The 19,072-nt window shown below is 49.3% G+C and overlaps 1 protein-coding gene across 1 annotated transcript; it reads right to left on the bottom strand.

The window, feature by feature from the left end:
• Positions 1-733: 733 nt before the first annotated feature.
• Positions 734-5,375, bottom strand: LOC147092788 (erythroblast NAD(P)(+)--arginine ADP-ribosyltransferase-like). The gene has a single exon (XM_085976026.1). The coding sequence runs from the start codon at positions 5,323-5,325 to the stop codon at positions 4,534-4,536; it is 792 nt and encodes a 263-aa protein (XP_085832152.1). The 5' UTR covers positions 5,326-5,375; the 3' UTR covers positions 734-4,533.
• Between the last annotated feature and the right edge of the window lie 13,697 nt (positions 5,376-19,072).

A 19,072-nucleotide genomic window follows, 5' to 3' on the forward strand; every position in this document is an offset into this window, starting at 1 on the left:
CAAAACCATTTTGGATATCCAGTGCTGTGAACACGGACAAGGCTGGGTGGAAGCCATTTAAAATAGTGGTGGGATTTGCCACTAAGGCATGGAGCTTGGGAGTGACCCGATTCAGAGCCGTATAATCAATGGTCATTTTCCAGGATCCATCTGGTTCCTGCACAGGCCATACCCGGTAGTTGTCACTATACCGGTTTCTAAAAAGTCCACTACTATGGACTCACCGGCCTGTTGAGCTTCTGATTGGAGGGGGTATTGTCGGTGGGCCTCGTGGTAGGGACTGTGGACGCTAACTGGGTCCATCTCCGCTCTACCACAGTCTAATTTGTGGGTGGCCCATGCAAGAGGGTAAGCCTCGCAAACTCTCCCCTATGGTCCTTCCTCCGCCCATATGCGCTTAACCGGGTGGAGGGCTTGTACTCTGCATTCTCGGGCTTTGTATTCCTGGAAGGGGAATCTCTCCCCTTGGGGACACCCTACTTCCAGTAGATGATTCTTTAGGATCAAATTTGCCTCTATCTGATGGAGGATGTCCATACTTAAATGCAGGCTCTCACTTTTGGGACCTACCCACAGGGTGACCCACCAGGTATGACATCCTGGTGACAGTTGCCGGGGAAGTGGAACACTCCGATGGAGGACCACCTTTCTCCACTAACCCCGGTTATCTGAATGCTTTGATCTAAGGTGGAAATTCTGTGTCGGTTATCGACACTGAGGCCCCCGTGTCTAAAAGGGCACAGTACTGCCGGACTCCTAACAGTAAATTTAGACACGGGCGTGTGGACCCCAGCTCCCCACCATGGAGACTGGCTCATCCTGGTAGCTGGCGAGGAGGGCTCAGAGCGCCTCCATCTCTTGGTTTGAAAAGCCTCTTTTGCGTTGTCCCTGAGGACCTGAAGCGGGTCGGGTCCTGTCGGTAACAGTTGGCCTGTTGATGCCCAGGCCGCCCGCCATCATTACACTTAAATCTCATCTGGGTGCAATTCTTTGCCAGGTGGCCCAGTGCGTTACAATTGTAACAGAGTTGAGCCTCTTCTTTGACTGCTACAGGCTCTGTTTTAATGTCTGGGACCACTTTGGTGGACCAGGGCAGAGAAGTTGGGGTGGGACCTTGACGGGTGTCATAAAGGTCCACCTGGTGGAGCCCAAAAAGCCGACCAGCCCACTCCCGGATTCCGGCTTCCGTTGGCTAGGGGCTGGCCCCCATTCGGAAGGCAGTTTGGTACGGCTTTTCCAGTCCCCGGAGTAGACTATCCACAAACCATGGGTTGTTGCGATTAGCGGGAATGTCATTCGTCTGGCCCCAATGTTCATACTGCTCGATTACTCGATCAATGTACACATTGGTGTTTTCTCTGGGACTCTGGTGCAGGGTGGTGAGCCCTATCCAGGTAGCGGTGCCATTGCCCAGTCCGGTCAGAACCCAAGTTGTCAAACCATCGAATTGGATCTCGTACTCTGCCGCCGTGGCTGGGGCATTTAGGACATGGTGTCCCTACGCCCCATAAACCATAGAGGGACATTTCACCTCAATAATATCTTTTACGTCTTGTATGGACAAATGAAAGTGCCGAGCAGCACTTCGTATTTTTGCCCATAGTTCGATGTTAGTATTGTGTCTTTTGAGGTCAGGAATGAGAAGAATGATGCTGGATCTCTCCTGGGGTGGAAAAGACCCATCGTACCCCGTCCACCTATCTCTAGGTTCTGAGCTCCAAGCACCTGGTTAACTCAGACGGGGGCCATGGGGTTGGATTTTTCGGACCCAGACTGAAGTGGTAGTGGGGGTAGATACGAGCGTATTTGGGGGGGCACGTGGGTTGGGTGGTCTCGACTCATTGAACCTCTATGGTCCCCGATGAGGGCCCGGGATATAAGATCGACGTGTCTTGAGCCTCTTTTTTTAAGAGCCTCGACAATGTCACCTCAGCTTTTTAAGTCATCTAGATTCTCAGTCCCTAGTGGCTTGAGGGGCAGAAGACTACTGACTTGGACTTTAGCCTTCTGCACGGGTCTCAAGAATTCTTGTAACGGGGCCGGTCTCCCCCCTTGTCCACAATTATGGGTCCCATCTGATCCATCCAACTAGCACACAAAACCGCCCCGTAATTGGCTTGTTTGGCGTCCTTTTGTTCCACCCACCACTTTATTTGATCGACTACTGGGCTTGTCTCTTTCCACCCCTTTTTAATCATCTTACTTTGAAATTTCAAATTAGCCTCTCGGACTCATTGAACGACAGTGACACTGGTGGCCATAGCCGGAATGTCTGGTGAAAGAGGTCTCCCCTCGTCACCCATGGGACCCGTATTAATTGTTACGTATATTCTTATACTTTATCGGCACAAACGTATCACCTTATACTCTAAATCAAAAATATACACTTATGTCTAATCAATTCAGTCAGTCCACGGTCCCCATGAGGAATAATTTACTATGTGGGTAATTTAATACTGATTGGCCCATACAAGGTTTTTAGCCCCCCTGGTGAACGAGCAAGTCCGTGTTCCTCCTAAAAGCCTTACTCTGGCTTCTTCCCTTAGGACACGACATGGTTCTCGCCTCAGCCATCAATCCCAGAGTCTTTTAACTCCTATGGTATCCTGCAATATCCCACTTCTGACACCAACTGTTAGATTCGAATTTGGAGAAACCCCAGACAGAGACGGAATTGAGGACAAGTTCAGAATTTATTAAAACAACCAAGAGAAACTTGTGCACAAGGGAGAGTCACCCGCCTTCCTCAAGCGTGGGGTGCACTCACAAAGGACAAGCAGTTGTTCATTCAAGTTATACAATTCTATAAGCAACGCCCACCTACTACAGAATGGGGCATATACGTAAAAACAGTGTCACAACAGTTACTCTTAATTGGCTTATGTGGTTAGTCACTCAACTGTCGGGCCCACCCCTTGAACTCAGGTACCCTCTGACCATACCAGTTACAGATGTTAGTGTTTCATCCTACTCCCCACATTCCTGCTGTTATCTCTTCCCCGTTGTAGGCATAGTTTATTGTTTGAGAAAACATGTTTTATCCTTAACTGTTGAACAAGCATGGTGACTACAAGGCCACAGTGATTCGTGTAGTCTGCGACTAGTACAATGTTGGTTGTTAATTTGTACCCTTATCTCCTGGCAGGACCAGCCGTGTTTAGACAAAGATTCTACTGAAGCTGTGAACACACACATTCCAAAGTTTAATTAGTGAAGTGGCGTCTCGCAGTCTGCAAATGTGCTTGTTTCCTTGCATTTTGTGCTTCCCTTATCACTTCTATTTGTCTTCGATCCTTGATATTCGACCCTGCTTGCCTTTCTGCTATCTGTTCCCAGCTGCATGTTGTCAGTCTCTGTTCGAAGAATTAATTAAAACCCATCTTTTTATCTAACAGCTGCTTCTTACAATTCTTTCTTTGAGAGGGTCAACATAGTCAAGTATCCCAGAATTCATTGGGAACAAATGTTAACATAGTCAAGTATCCCAGAATTCATTGGGAACAAGCTGGATCTTTCACTATCTTTACACTTGCGCACAGATCTTTTTCAAATGAAGAATTTGAATATGCGGGCATCAGGTCCAGTTGAACACATACAGGCGTAATTAATATATTTTTTTAAACTGATAATGAAAAGGAAATATAATTAGTGAACACATTTTGGGCAGCCTTTACAACCATGTTGGAGAAGCTACAGCCCAGGAATACTATGGAGTGTAGCGTTCTCTCTACATTCCTCGGGCACTGTGTCTCCACTTGTACCCTGAAATTGAACGCCTTTAGTTCAGGTAGAACACCAGCTAGATACTGCTGGAGCTCCTTTTACACAATGATGATCACAGGCTGTCTCATGTTTTATTCCATGAATCAACGTAGGCCAGAACAGCACAGGTTATATACAGTGCAGAAGGTCCTCTATATTAACCTGACAGTAAAACTGCGAGCCACACTTTAAACCCATGTACTGAAATTAAGAGGGATTCTGCAGAACATCACCGAATCTATTGTGGAGTGTGCATTGTGTTAATCTGCTCGCTCAGCTGAGTGAGAGGCTGGGCCATTCCATGAAGGATGGTTCTGGAGAGACTCCGCACGGTCTAATATAACTGGTGTTTTCCCAGAGAGATAAACTTTTCACCAGCAGCCTCGTGATAAGCATTTGGTAAATCACTCAGCCTTCTCTCTCCATGTGACCAGTGCTGAAAATCCAACCTTGTGGAGCTCCGCGAAGACAAGATTGAACCGCAATTTAATGCTTTACATTAATCCTCATGGGTCAATCGTCATAAAAGTTTTATTCCAATTTAGTTTAAGGCTATCAACAATCAAGGTTGGGTTGCAGTTCGTTTCAACATGGAAGTAGGAAGCGGACTTTTGAGAACTGTTTTACCGACAGCTTCAGAAATTGCAATTAAATATCAGAAACGTGGGCCAAGTCCTCACTCAGAGGGGAGGTAACCGAACAAGATGCACTGATTCCGAACTATGGAAGATTTGTGCATGTTGCAATGAACTGCAGGAATTTGCTAACATTTTACACCGAGATGGAAACCAGCGCCGCCAGAATCCAGACTCCACCTATTGCTGAAATTATAGCCCCACCGCTCCGTACAACCACCAGCTTCCCATCTATGCCATTTTCTACCTTGACCTTGGTTCCTTCCTGCCTCTCCCCTTTGAGTGAAATCTGAGTGCCCTGCTCCCAGGAAGTTGTCTTTCCGACTCGAAACACCACATGAGGTGGAATCAGAATTTCCTGCTCGTCATCGAAACAGGAGTAATCATAGATTGGGACACCGTAGCGTGTGGTTATATAAAGCAAGGTGTTAGTCTTTGTAGTCTGGTCAGTAAATCCCTTGGCAACGTTTACATCAAGAGACGAAGAAGTAAAGCTTCCAAACCACACCTCTGCTCCCTCCTTAGCCTTGAAAAATATTTCACTCCCTCTGTAAACGGTTTGTGTGGCACTGCCTGAATCGCCTTTTAGTTTATCGATGGCAATGGATAGAAGATAATGAAAACTTTTAAATTTGAAACTCTGCGCGTAGATTGCATCCGTAGCACCGTACATTCGAACAGCCTCATTGAAGACACGATAGAAGGGGCTATCATACGGGAAATCTGCAGTATAGGTATAGACCGCTAACATGTGCTGCCTACTCAGCCCACTCGGTACCTCGCATGTCATTTCATTGTCTGCATTGTCCCAGGCTTCTTTAAATTCTTTGCTATACTTTTTCTCTTCGCTGATATAGTTTGTGGCTATGTTATCAGCTTCTGGACTCCGGGTGAAGATGTAAGCTGCAGGGTTTTTTGCCATGTCCATTTGGATGGTATTTTTCTTGTTGTTTCCGCTGATGCTGACAGAAAAAACATCCTGGTCTGTAAAACAAAGCAGGAATCTGGCCAATTTACAGAAAATCGTTATTGAGAAGGTAGGTGCCTAACCCAAAGTGCAGAGCACCATCAAGGTGGGAAAGAGAAAAGGAGGATCCGAGAGAAAACAAGGAACGGTGGATAAATGACACCAAGCTCGTGTCTAACAAGGCATTGTGAGAAGGGGAGACTGGGGAGGAAATCCTCCATATGGAATAGGAAGCAATGAAATGAGTTTTGACTCCAGCCTGTGCAGTCCCATTGGTAGTACTGGGAAAACTTAACCTAAGATGTGAACAAGGACAATTCCAAGTCATGGGGCCGGATTTAATGATGAGGTTCATAGCGCTCGCCGTTATTCACGTGAACATCGGACAACAACTTCTGGCAACAACACATGTGTAGTTAAACTCAGAGATCTGGAAGTTGCTGTCCAAGATGCGGCGTTCCTCCAAAAGCTTCCCAAAAATGGCACTCGCCATTCATGGCCCCCCATTCAAACACACTGAACAGCTGAAGTTGCTGTGCTTACCTCACAGACAGGGACTAAACCCACCAGAAATAGTTAGCGCTTGTCCAGTGTAAGTAACCCTATAACGGTGTGGTAAGTCTTAATTAGTGCCAAACAAAATCTCTGGCACTGAGTAGTAACGATTAAAAGTATGGAGCCTCATTCATTCAGGTATTAATTACTGATGGAAAGTAAGACAATTTAAAAGTGTCAATAAAGGAACATTTTTAAAACTTTTTCTTTGTCTCTTTTATCTTTCTCTCTTAATACAATTTTTCTTTTTCTCTCTCTATTTCGCTTTCTGTACCTGATTTGACATTTAATTCAATATTATAACTGACATTTCCTGGTTGGGTCTCTGGGTTTCTCATTAAGGAGTCACAAATGGCATCCAATGTGACTGTGGCCGTGCTAAACTCTCCCTCCTCATCCTTCTCGACCTGTCTGCAGCCTTTGACATGGTTGACTACGCTATTCTTCACGTCTACATCATCCGAACACAGTGTCTAGTCCCATGGTTATGCTGACGATACCCAGTTCGACCTCACAACCAGCTCTCTCGACCCTCACCCACCAGTTTCCCATTTGCAGACTGCTTGTCCGACATGCAATACTGGTAGAGCAGAAATATCCTCCAACTAAATATTTCGAAGAGCAGAGCCAATGTCTTCGGTTCCCACCACAAAATCTGTTCCCTAGACACCAACTCCACCCTGCTCCCTGTCTGAGGCTGAACCAGACCATTCGCAACCATGGCGTCCTATTTGACACAGATTTGATCTTCCGATCACATATCTGCTCCACCATCAAGACCGTCTAGTTCCAGCTCCGTAACTTTGCCTGTCTCCGCCCCTGCTTCTGCTCATTTGCTGCTAAAAGCCCTCATCCATGCCGTTGTTACTTCTACACTAGACGGCTACAATCCTCTCCTGGTTGGTTTCCCATCTGCCATGCTCGAAAGACTTGAAGTCATCCAAAGCTCTGCTGCTCGTACCTTAACTCGCATCAACTCTTGTTCACCCATCACCCCTGTGCTCGCTGACCTACATGGGCTCCTGGTCTGCTAAACCCTCGATTTTAAAATAGCCGAGGCATAGAATATAAGAGCAGGGAGATTATGATGGAGCTGTACAAAACGCTGGTGAGGCCACAGCTGGAATACTGTGTGCGGTTCTGGTCGCCTCACTATAGGAAGGATGTGATTGCTTTGGAGAGGGTGCAGAGAAGATCCACCAGGATGTTACCTGGGATGGAGCGCCTCAGCTATGAAGAAAGACTAAACAGGCTGGGGTTGTTTTCCTTGGAGCAAAGAAGGCTGAGGGGGGACCTGATTGAGGTGTACAAAATGATGAGGGGCATAGATCGGGTAGATAAAGAGGAACTTTTCCCCTTAGTAGGGGGGTCAATAACAAGGGGGCATAGATTCAAGGTAAGGGGCAGGAGGTTTAGAGGGGATTTGAGGAGGAACTTTTTCACCCAGAGGGTGGTTGGAATCTGGAACTCACTGCCTGAAATGGTGGTAGAGGCAGGTACCCTCATAACATTCAAGAAGCATTTGGATGAGCACTTGAAATGCCATTGCATACAAGGCTATGGACCAAATGCTGGAAAATGGGATTAGACTGGACAGGGATTGATGGTCGGCGCAGACACGATGGGCCGAAGGGCCTCTTTCTGTGCTGTATAACTCTATGACTCTATGACATCCTTGTTTTCAAATCCCTCCATGTTGTCACCTCTCCATACCTCTGTAACCTCCTCCTGTCCTACAACCCACAGATCTCAGAACTCCTCCAATTCTGGCCACTTGCGCATCACCAATTTTAATCGCTCCAGCATTGGCGGCTGTGCCTTCAGCCGGCAAGGCCTTAAGTTCTGGAATTCCATCCCAAAACCTCTCCACCTCTCACTCCTCAAAACCTACCTCTTTGATCAAATCTTTAGTAACATATCTTAATATCTCCTTGTGTGTCACGTTTTATTTGATAACGTTCCTCTGAAATGTCTTGAGACGTTGAAGGCACTATATAAATGAAATATGTTGTTGTTGTTGTTGATTCTTCAATAGTATTCATTGATCCGATACACAGTGGCTTGCCATGTTCATAAAGGTCCCACATGCTACGCAGATGTTGCGCTTTTTGCATAGTTGGTTGACAGGAGCATTCAGTTAAAACACCCGTAGAAGATCTATGGGGTTTTTAAGTGAAAGTGCTGTCTGAAAAATCAGGCCCTTTATGACTATTCTATTAAGTTTACAGCATCTTTACCAGCGAGCCAATTGTTTCCTTATTCACAATCTACCTCCTTGCTACTCAATCCACCCTTGGCTCAGTAGGTAACACTCTTGCATGTGGGTCCGAAGGCTGTGGGATCAGTTCCCATTCCAGAGACTAGACTGACACCCCACTGCAGTATTGAAAGTCTACTCTACTGTCTTTCGGATGAAGTGGTAACCCAAGGCTCCGTCTGCCTCCTCAGGTATGTAGAAGATCTCATGGCATAATTTGAGGAACAGCAGGAGAATTCCACTGGATGTTCTGGCCAATATTGATCCCTCAACCAATAGATTATCTGGTCATTATTACATTGCTGTTTATGCCACCTTTCTACGAACAAATTGGCTGCTGCGTTTCCCACATTATGAAAGTGAAAACACTTCAAAAGTACTTCACTGGGTACAAAGCTCTTCTGGACGTCCTGAGGTTGAGCAAGGCGCTATATAAATCTGATACACTTTATCTTTCACTGTCACCCGGCCTCCATGTTCACCAGTTGAGAACATGTAAACCTTGGTTTTGTAAATTGAAACAGAACATGTAAACCTTGGTTTAGTGAACTCACCACCTTTTCATTACCGATAGCCCTTTCCTTCACGTCCGAAACATTCCCCATGCTCTACCCATACGTTAAACCATCTGATACTGATGTGAACAACTCAACAGGACATGTTGCTGCAAATAGAAAATTCATGGAATCTGCACCATTACACAGATTCACGAAGATTTTCCTTTGGATAGACCTAAGAATACAGATACTTACAATTTAAGCATAGATGAAGAATTGGAATAAAAGCAGAGGGATGCATTGTCTCTTTCATCTGTTGGTTCAGTCTCCCGGGTAATACACTTTCGTCTCACTGGTTAGTGTCTGCAGGATCAGAGAGTACAATTCAATGAATAAAGTCTTACTGGAACTGGAAAGCATTTTTATTTATTCAATCACAAAATATGGGCGTCGCTGGCAAGGTCAAAATGTATTGCCCATCCCTAACTGCCCTGGGGAAGCTGGTGATGAGCCACCTTCTTGAACCGCTGCAGTCCGTGTGGTGAAGGTACTCCCACAGTGCTGTTAGGGAGGGAATTCCAGGATTTTTATCTAGTGAAGATGACAGAACCCCGATGTGTTTCGAAGTCAGGATCGTGTTTAACTCAGTGGGGAACATGTTAGTGTTCCCATGTGTCTGCTGCCCTTGTCCTTCTAGATGGTAGACGCTGTGGGTTTGAAAGGTGCATTCAAAGAAGGATTGATGAATTGATGCAGTGCATCTTGTAGATAATACACACTGCAGCCACCGTACGCCGGTGGTGGAGGGATTGAATGTTTAAGGTGGTGGATGGATGCCCAGAAAGCGGCTTTATCCTGGATCGCTTCGAGCTTCTGGAGAGTTGTTGGAGTTATTAATTCAGTCAAGTGGAAAGTATTCCATGGCAGTCCTGAATTGTGCCTTGTAGATGGCAGAAAAGCTTTTGGGAATCAGGAGGTCAGTTACTCGCTGGAACTGCTGTCCTGCTTTTGCTTAATATTTATACGGCTGATGCAGTTACGTTTCTTGTCAATGGTGACCCGCGGGATGTTTAGCATAACCTCCTGGCCGTTGTGCTCTATGCCTCTATTTGTAAATCCCATCATCCTATATGCTTTACTAACTGCTTTGTTAACCTATCCTGTCAACTTCAGAAACTTTTGTAGAAACACCCCCAGGTCACACTGTTCTTGCACGCCCTTTACAATTATAATTTGCATTTTCTTTCCTCATTCCCCCGACTAAAATATATGGCCTCAAACTTCTCTGCGTTGAATTTCAGCTGTCATGTTACTGCCCAATCCACCAGCCAGTGGAGGACCCCCCCCCCCTGATTCGCATTGACTTCAGTTTTACTCGGGCTCCTTGATGCCTTGATGTCAAGGGAAGTCACTCTCACCTCACCTCTGGAATTCAGCTCCTTTGTCCATGTTTGGACCAAGGCTGTAATGAGATCAGGAGCTGAGTGGTCTTGCAGAACCCAAACTGGGCCGCAGTGAGCAGGTTAGTAGTGAGTAACTGCCGCTTGATAGCACTGTTGATGACACCGTCCATCACTTTGATGATGATTGAGAGTAGACTGATGGGGCAGTAATTGGCTGGGTTGGATTTGTCCTGCTTTTTGTGGACAGGACATACCCGGGCAGTTTTCCACATTGTCGGATAGATGCCAGTGTTGTATCTGTACTGGAACAGCTTGGCCAGAGGCGCAGCTAGTCCTGAAGTACAAGTCTTCAGCACGACAGCCGGGATGTTGTCGGCGCCCACAGCTTTTGCTGTATCCAATGCGCTCAGCCATTTCTTGATATCGAGTGAATCAAATTGGCGAAGAATGGCTACTGTGTTGGTGAGGACTTCAGGAGGAGGCTGGTATGGATCGTCCAGTCGTCACTTCAGGCTGAAGATGGTTTCAGATGCTTCAACCTTATGTTTTGTACTCACGTGCTGGGCTCCACCATCATTGAGGATAGCGATAATCATTGAAGCCGCCACCTCCCGTTAGTTGTTTAATGCTCCACCACCATTAACGACTATTTATGCACATCGGCCTAGAAATTCAGTCTGGACACTTTTGGGGCGCTAAAGTCGGGCGCTCGCTAAAGTTAGCGCCCGCCGGAAAGTGTAGGCCACATCGCCGAAATTCAGTAGAGTTGGCCCTAAGTTTGGCCGAGCGCTGAAACTGGCGTTGAAATGCTGTGTTCCGGCGCTAAGCCGGCGATGCGGCCTAATAACGCCAAAGCCGGGCGCAGCGCAGGTGCGGTCATGTTTTGATTGACAGCAGACACCCTGACGCCGGCCAGCTCTTAAAGGGGGAAGGGTCAACTTTGACTGCTGCCACGCCCTGCATACTGGAGCCCTGCAGCTAGGCCTCAGCACTACTGGTGTGCCAAAATAGCGCCTGGAGCAATGGAGAGGGCCCGTGAGCGAGCGCAGCGCTTCTCAGAGCATGCTCTGAGTGTGCTCATTCATGCTGTGGAGAAGACAAGAGAGATCCTGTGCCCGGACAGTGGCAGGAAGGCTCCCAGGAGCCAGTACAGGAGAGCCTGGGGCAAAATCGCCCGCAGGGTGTCATCCACCAGTGATGTCCCCTGGAGTGCGGACCAATGCCGCAAGAAGTTCAACGACCTCACTCGGTTGGTCAAGGTGAGTACCCTTTCCAGTGTCCCCCTCATCCTTGCATGTGCACCTCACATTATGGGCAAAGGGACCTCAAAGGCCTAATGGGCAGCCCTCCTCCCGCAGCAATGGCACTTGCATGTTCATCAATAGCACTTTCTGCACTTAACACACTGGCCAAGCTATTCCACCATGGGAGGCAGTGCACCCAGCAACAGGGCACCACACTGGCCAAGCTATTCGACCATGGGAGGCAGTGCACACAGCGACAGGGCACCACACTGTACTTAGAGGCCGTCCTTTCTCTTGCAGGCCAAGCTGGCGAGCAATGTAAGGAGCCAGGCTGTCACTGGTGGAGGCCGTCCCGAGTACCAGGCGCTCACTGATCTGGAGGAGAGCGTGGCATGACTCATGCGTGGCTGGGTGACTGGCCCTGTCGTGATCAGCGAGGCGGACCCTGTACTGGTACCCACTGGTAAGGACATGACTGGTTGCACCTCTCTCGTTGCCCTCGCGCTTCAGATCTACATCCTTTCCCACTGACCGACAAATGCGCATAATGCACCACTCAGGCCTCCCTCGCTGATGGCCTGTCCTCACTCTAAAGCTACACTTGTGCCTTCCTGCTTTCAGCTGGTGAGGAGGAGGTGGTCCCTGAAGCGCAGAGAGCCAGGCCCTTGGAGGAGGAGGACGTCGAGGACCAGGAGGAAGGTGGCACATCGGGGGAACCCTCCTCCGCGCCAGGGGATGGCAATGGAGGGGAGACGTCTGGCCTGCAGGAGAGCCAGGGGGAGGTGTTGGAGGGGAGGGCCGAAGCTGGTCCCAGTAGGGTGGACGCACGCGGGAAGGGTCCGGCAGCACGCCAGCCTTCTCCCCAGAGGGGGGAGGTGTTGGAGGGGAGGGCCGAAGCTGGTCCCAGTAGGTTGGACGCACGCGGGAAGGCTCCGGCAGCACGCCGGCCTTCTGCCCAGAGGGGGGAGGTGTTGGAGGGGAGGGCACAACCTGGCCCAAGTGGGGTCGACGCACGCGGGAAGGGTCGGCCAGCTCGGCGGCCTTCTCCCCGGAGGGAGAGTCCACCCTCCAGTCCGGACACGGTCCTCGCCCAGGAGGTGCGCGTCCTCGATGAGATGTCGGCGGTGTCTGAGCGGCGCCACCAAGAGTTCATGGGGGTGGTCGAACAGATGCCTCACTCCATTGAGTCCCTGGCTCAGAGTGTGGTGGCTTTCGGGGAATCACAGGCCAGGGGGTTCGAACAACTCACGGCAGCGCACGACAGGGGTGTCCAGCAACTGGCCGCAGTGCACGGCAGGGGTGTGCAGCAACTCGCGGCAGCGCAGGACGCGGGTGTGCAGCAACTGGCAGCAGCGCAGGACGCGGGTGTGCAGCAACTGGCAGCAGCGCAGGACGCGGCTCGCGAGATGAGTGGTGCCGTCCACACACTGGCAGAGCTGATGCGGGCACATACCAGGGCAGTTCGGGCACTCACTTCTGCCACACTCGCTGTGGCACAGAGGCATCGCCATGGCACCCGCCGCCCTGCTGCAGCACAGCGGTCTGGCCTCCCCCACATTGCTGCACTTGCTACACTGCCAGCCCGGCCGAGTGCCAGTGTCTCTGGCGAGCAGCGCGCACCTGCCATCAGCCAGCTTGCCCCCAATGGTGCTGCCGACACTGCCACTCCCCCAGCCAAGGTGCGACGAGCTGCTGCTAAGACTGATGCTGCCCAGCCACAGCTGCAGCAGTCAGCAGGCGGCCCCTCCCGGGCCAGGCCTCGTCTAGGCCGACCCCCAAGGGCATCTGCCGACACGCTTTGTGGCCCTCATGAGCCTTCCCCCAGCCTCGCCACACCCGCAGGGCCCACGTTGAGGCGGAGCAGCAGGTCGGGCAGGGGCCAGAGAAGCCTGTCTAAGGACTCGCCCTCTCGGCACACCCATTAGAGTGTGGTGAGAGCGGTTTCTTTTATATTGGGGGGCTTGTGTTGTGGGGGGCATTATTTTGTTAAGGCCAAGGATCAAGGCATTATTTGTTCTCATGGGGGTGTCTCTGTTGTCGGGGGGGGGGCTTATTTTTGTAAGGCCGCTGTTGAAGGCCTTTTGGATGGGCAAGTTTTGTTAGTCCTCCCCAGGTTTTGGGAGTGACAGATGTTTTTGACTGTTTTTTGGGGGTCTTGTCTGTTTTTCTGTTTCATGTGGGAAGGGCCCTGAGTTTGTGAAATAAAGCTTTTGATTTATTCAGCATATCCAGGTGTCATGTTTGAAGTGGTTTTTGCGTTAACCGGCTGAGGGCTTGCGGAGCGGCTGCCTCAGGTGCGTACATTGCCACAGGCCATTCCCTGACAGGGGGCCTAGAAGTGTCAATCAATAAGCCCCCGGCGGACGGCCCTCGGCCCTTGTCGCTCCCTCCTGGGCTGGTCCTCCTCCTCCTCCTCCTGCTCGTCCTCCTGAGGTGGTGGTGCAATGCCAGGTGGCAGTGCCTGAGTCCTGCGGATAGCCAGGTTGTGCAGCATGCAGCACACGACGACGAACTGGGAGACTCTATCCGGCGAATACTGAAGAGATCCTCCGGAGCAATCCAGGCAGCGGAACCGTTGCTTGAGGATGCCTATCGTTTGCTCGATGATGTTCCTTGTGGTTTGATGGCTTTCGTTGTATGCCTCCTCCGCTGGGGTCCTGGGCGCGCGGAGCGGGGTCATGAGCCATGTACACAAAGGGTAGCCCTTGTCCCCGATAAGCCATCCCCTTGGTGGAGGCTGTGCCTCGAACATGTCAGCCACAGTAGTCTGGCGCAAGATAAATGCATCGTGGCTGCTTCCTGGGAAGCGGGCATTGACAGCTAGGATGCGCTGCCTGTGGTCACACACCAGCTGTACATTTAGGGAATGGTAGCCCTTCCGGTTGTGGTAATCCTCGGCATCGTGGATAGGTGCCCGCATAGCCACATGCGTGCAGTCAATGGTGCCCTGCACCATGGGGAAGCCCGCGATCCTGCCAAATCTGACTGCACGCTGCTCCTGCCTCTGTCGGGTCATGGGGAAGGAGATGAATTGGTGTCGCCTCGCGTAAAGTGCATCGGTGACCTGCCGGATGCAGCGATGCACGGCGAACTGGGAGATGTTCGCTATGTCCGCAGCAGCGGCTTGGAAGGAGCCGCTTGCATAAAAGATCAGAGCCACCGTGACCTTCACTTCCACCGAGAGAGACGTCCTGCACATCAGCTGTGGACGCAGATCTGTGTGAAGCAGCTGGCAGATCTCTGCAGCCACCTCCCTTCTGAAGCGCAGCCTCTTCACACAATGCGCCGCAGTCATGGTGAGATAGGACACCTGCTGCCGGTATTGCCTGAGTGGGTAAGGCCTACGTTGCCGACGCCTGATGGCCCCTCTGCGTCTAGGCATGGCTGGCCCTCTCTCACAGCGTCTGCGAGCCCTTCGCACATAATGCTGCAACTGAGGGTTGGCCCCCCATACAGCCCCCATAATAAAGTTGAGAACAGATAAATCACAATGAATCAAATGTCAAAGCACTGGCCAGAAGCCAAAAATACCTCTCCTATGTTGTCCCAAATCAGTAAGCTCTGTCCCTTGGTCTCTGTCCAGAAATCCAAAGCAGTAAAGTCATTGCAGGAAAATGGCTGGGCTTTATAGGTCAGTGTAAGTGCCCTTTAATTTGCGCTCCCCGAGGCCCACAGGGCCTCTTTTGCGTTCCACCTCACAGTTCTTAGCAGCGCCACGCCCACATTGGGCGGGCGCCACTGAATGTCTGGTTTGGGGCGCACAAACAGCGTTGCGCGACGATATGACGTCATAAGCTGCGCGCGCACCTGAGCGGGCGCAAACACTTTGCGCCGGCGCTAAATGTCAACTGAATTTGGGCGTCGGCGCAGATCGGACTGCGTTCAGGCGCTAAGTGTCTAGCGCCGGAAATATAGCCCTTTTATGGCGTTAGCGGCTGGCGCAACCCACTGAATTTCTAGGCCATCAAGTCTCCAGGGAGTCCATGAAGTTAAATCATAATTAGTTACAGTCATTTAACAAATAGATTCAGTTATTTTGTGTTTTTTTCTGATACACAGATGAAGTAGAATATTTGAAAATGTTATTCGATACTTTTAAAAACCTCACTCAATTAAAACAGGCTTTAAAAATGGGAGGTGGAATCTTCCAGTGCTGGAGCCGGCACTTTTCCTTCTTGACTGGTAAGATGAAGGAAGCTATCCTTGCCCACTATTCGCTCCTAGTGTCCTAACCCTTCCAGAACAGGTGGTGAATCCTCCAAATTCACTGATAACCCCAGTCTTGTAGCTCCATATGAAACCGTGCATCCTCCGGTGCTTGTGGTATCTTACACTTACACTAGAATTGACCCCACACCTCTGGTACTAGCGCTATCCAATCATCTACAGCAGGTTTGACAGGTACACTACAATAGAGGCGATCATAAACCTCTTGTATTAGTAATACCGTACACTGTCACAAGAGTTAGCGCTGTTCCTCTTATTCTCGTGGTACCCTACACTTCCACTAGAGGTAAGAGTGATCCTCCAGTACGAGTGGTACTCGCACATTTGGACTAGAACTGAGACTATACCTCCGGTACTAGTAGTAGCCCTACACTTAGACTGGAATTGACGATGAACTTCCGGTAGAGTTGCACCACTACACTTATTCTAGATGGACCATGCTCTTCAGGTAATAGTGGCACCCTACACTTACACTAGAAGTGACAGAGCTCCTCCAGTACTAGTGCTACCCCTACACATACACTAGATGTGAACATTCTCCTCCCATAATGAAGTTACCCTACACTTTCTATATATGATGGTTTTGCTCTGGTACTAGTGATACAGATGTGACGATGAACTTCTGGTGCTAATAGGTCACTACACTAACACTAGGTATGATCGTGCTCTACCAGAACTAGTGGTACCCACAACACTTGCATTTGGCGTGAGGCAGCACCTTCAGTACTAATCGTACCCTACCCTTACATTAGAGCTGACTGCGTTCCACCAGGAATGTTAGCATAGTGGTAATGTCACTGGGCAAATAAGCTAGTGGTATCGTTACACTTATTCTAGAGGCGACAGTGCTCCTTTGGTAAAAATTGTACTTTAAACTTACACTAGAGCTAAACATAATCCTCTGGTACTATTGGTTCCCTCAACTTATACTAGAGGTGACCATTCTCCTTTACTACCAGTGGCACCCTACATTTGCACAGGTGGTGAGCGTGTTCCTCCACTTCTAATAACACCCTGCGCATACATTAGATATGTCCGTGCTTCTCTGGTACTAGTGGTACCCTACACTTGCACTACAGTTGATCGTGCTCCTCAGGTACTAATAATAACCTACACTTATGCTACGGGTAAATGTGATTCACTTGTACTAGTAGTACCCTATAAATACAACAGAACTGGCCCTGCTCCTTCGGTACTAGTGGTACCCTATACTTACACTACCGGTGATCATGCTTCTCCTATTTATCATCTTCATGCTACCCCTCGGCAACATCATCTGAAAACACAGCATCCAGTTCCACATGTACACTGACAACACGCAGCTGTACCACATGCACACCACTCCCTAACCCCCTAGTGTCTCAAAATTGTCAGAATACTTGCCTGACATCCATTACTGGATGAACAGAAATTTCCTCCAACTAAATATTTGGAGCACCAAAGCCATTGTCTCCGCCCCCACCCCACCACAAACCCCGTTCCCAAGCCACTGACTCCATCCCTCTCCCTGGCACGTGTCTGAGGCTGAACCAGGCTGCTCGCAAATTTGTTGCCATAATTGATTCGGAGATGCTCTTCTGACCACATATCTGCACCATCACTAATACCGCCTATTTCAACCTCCATAGCATCACCCGACTCCACCCCAGCCTCAGCTGATCTGCTGCCGAGACCCTCATCCAAGGCTTTGTTACCTCTAGACTTGACTATTCCAACGCACTCCTGGCTGGTCTTACATCTTCAACCCTCTATAAACTTAAGCTAATCCAAAACTCGGCTGGCTGTATCCTACCTCGCACCAACTTCCAATCACCCATCAACCCTGTGCTGGCTCCGGGGTAAGCAACACCTTGATTTTAAATCATCATCCATGTTTTCAAATCCCTCTATGGCCTAGCCCCTTCCTATCTCTGTAATCTCCTCCAGCCCTACAACCCGCCAAGATCTCCGCACTCCTCCAATTCTGGCCTCATACGTATATTCGATTTTAATCACATCACCTTATGTGGCTAGGTGTCAGAGTTTGTTTGCTAACACTCCTGTGAAGCACCTTGGAAATGTTATTATGTTAAAGGCGCTATATAAATGTAAGTTGTTGTTCATTGGAACTAGAGGTAACCCTACACTTACACTAGTGCTGAGAGTGCTCCTCTGGTACTAGAGGTTAAACGACTCCTACTATAGAGCTGACCTTAAACCTTTGGTATTAATGCTACCATCCCTTGATCCCTCCGTCATTGCAGACTACCGCCTCATCTGCAACCTCCCTTTCCTCTGCAAAGCCCTTGAAAGTGTTATCACCTCCCAAATATGTCCCCATCTTTCCCGCAATTCCATGTTTGAATCCATCCGCTCCGGTTTCCACCTATGCCACCATACCGAAATGGCTCTCATCAAAGTCACAAATGACATCTTTTGTGACTGTGACAAAGGTAAACTATCCCTCCTCGTCCTTCTTGACTTGTCTGCAGCCTTTGACATGACTCACCACTGCTTCCTTCTCCAATGCCTCTCCACCGTCGTCCAGCTGAGTGGGACTGCACTCGCCTGGTTCCATTCTTATCTACCTAATCGTAACTGGAGAATCACCTGCAAAGGCTTTTCTTCCCACTCCCGCATTGTTACCTCTGGTGTTCACCAAGAATCTATATTTCTCCCCCTCCTATTTCACATCTACATATTGCCCCTTGCTGACATCATCTGAAAATAGAGCATCAGTTTCCACATGTACGCTGATGACACCCAGTTCTACTTCACTCCCTCTTCTCGCGACCCCTCCACAGTCTCTAAATTGTCAGACTGCTTGTGCGACATACAGTTCTGGATGAGCAAATATTTTTTCCAAATAAATATTGGGAAGACCGAAGCCATTGATGTTGGTCCCTGCCACAAACTCTGTTCCATAGAAACATAGAAACATAGAAGATAGGAACAGGAGTAGGCCATTCGGCCCTTCGAGCCTGCTCCGCCATTCAATGAGATCATGGCTGATCATCCAAATTCAGTACCCTGTCCCTGCCTTCTCCCCATATCCCTTGATCCTTTAGCCTTAAGAAATATATCCAACTCCTTCTTGAATATATTTAATGAACTGGCCTCCACCGCCCTCTGTGGCAGAGAATTCCACAGGTTCACCACTCTCTGGGTGAAGAAATTCCTCATTTCAGTCCTAAATGGCTTACTCCTTATCCTTAGACTATGACCCCTGGTTCTGGACTCCCCGGCCATCAGAAACATCCTTCCTGCATCTAGTCTGTCCAGGCCTGACAGAATATTATAGGTTTCGATGAGATCCCCTCTCAATCTTCTAAACTCCAGTGTGTATAATCCCAATCGACACAATCTCTCCTCATACGTCATTCCTGCCATCCCAGGTATCAGCCTGGTGAATCTTCGCTGCACCCCTTCCATGGCAAGAACGTCCTTCCTCAGGTAAGGCGACCAAAACTGCACACAATACTCAAGGTGCGGTCTCGCCAAGGCCCTGTACAACTGCAGCAAGACATCCTTGTTCCTGTGCGATAG

This window comes from Somniosus microcephalus, unplaced genomic scaffold, assembly GCF_052327205.1.
Source record: "Somniosus microcephalus isolate GS21.2 unplaced genomic scaffold, FLI_Smic_1.0 unresolved_chr2, whole genome shotgun sequence".
Classification (NCBI taxonomy): domain Eukaryota; kingdom Metazoa; phylum Chordata; class Chondrichthyes; order Squaliformes; family Somniosidae; genus Somniosus; species Somniosus microcephalus.

What these genes read in the sequence shown, in the direction of transcription:
- LOC147092788 (XM_085976026.1), bottom strand. Translation starts at nt 5,325, where the DNA reads ATGGACATGGCAAAAAACCCTGCAGCTTACATCTTCACCCGGAGTCCA.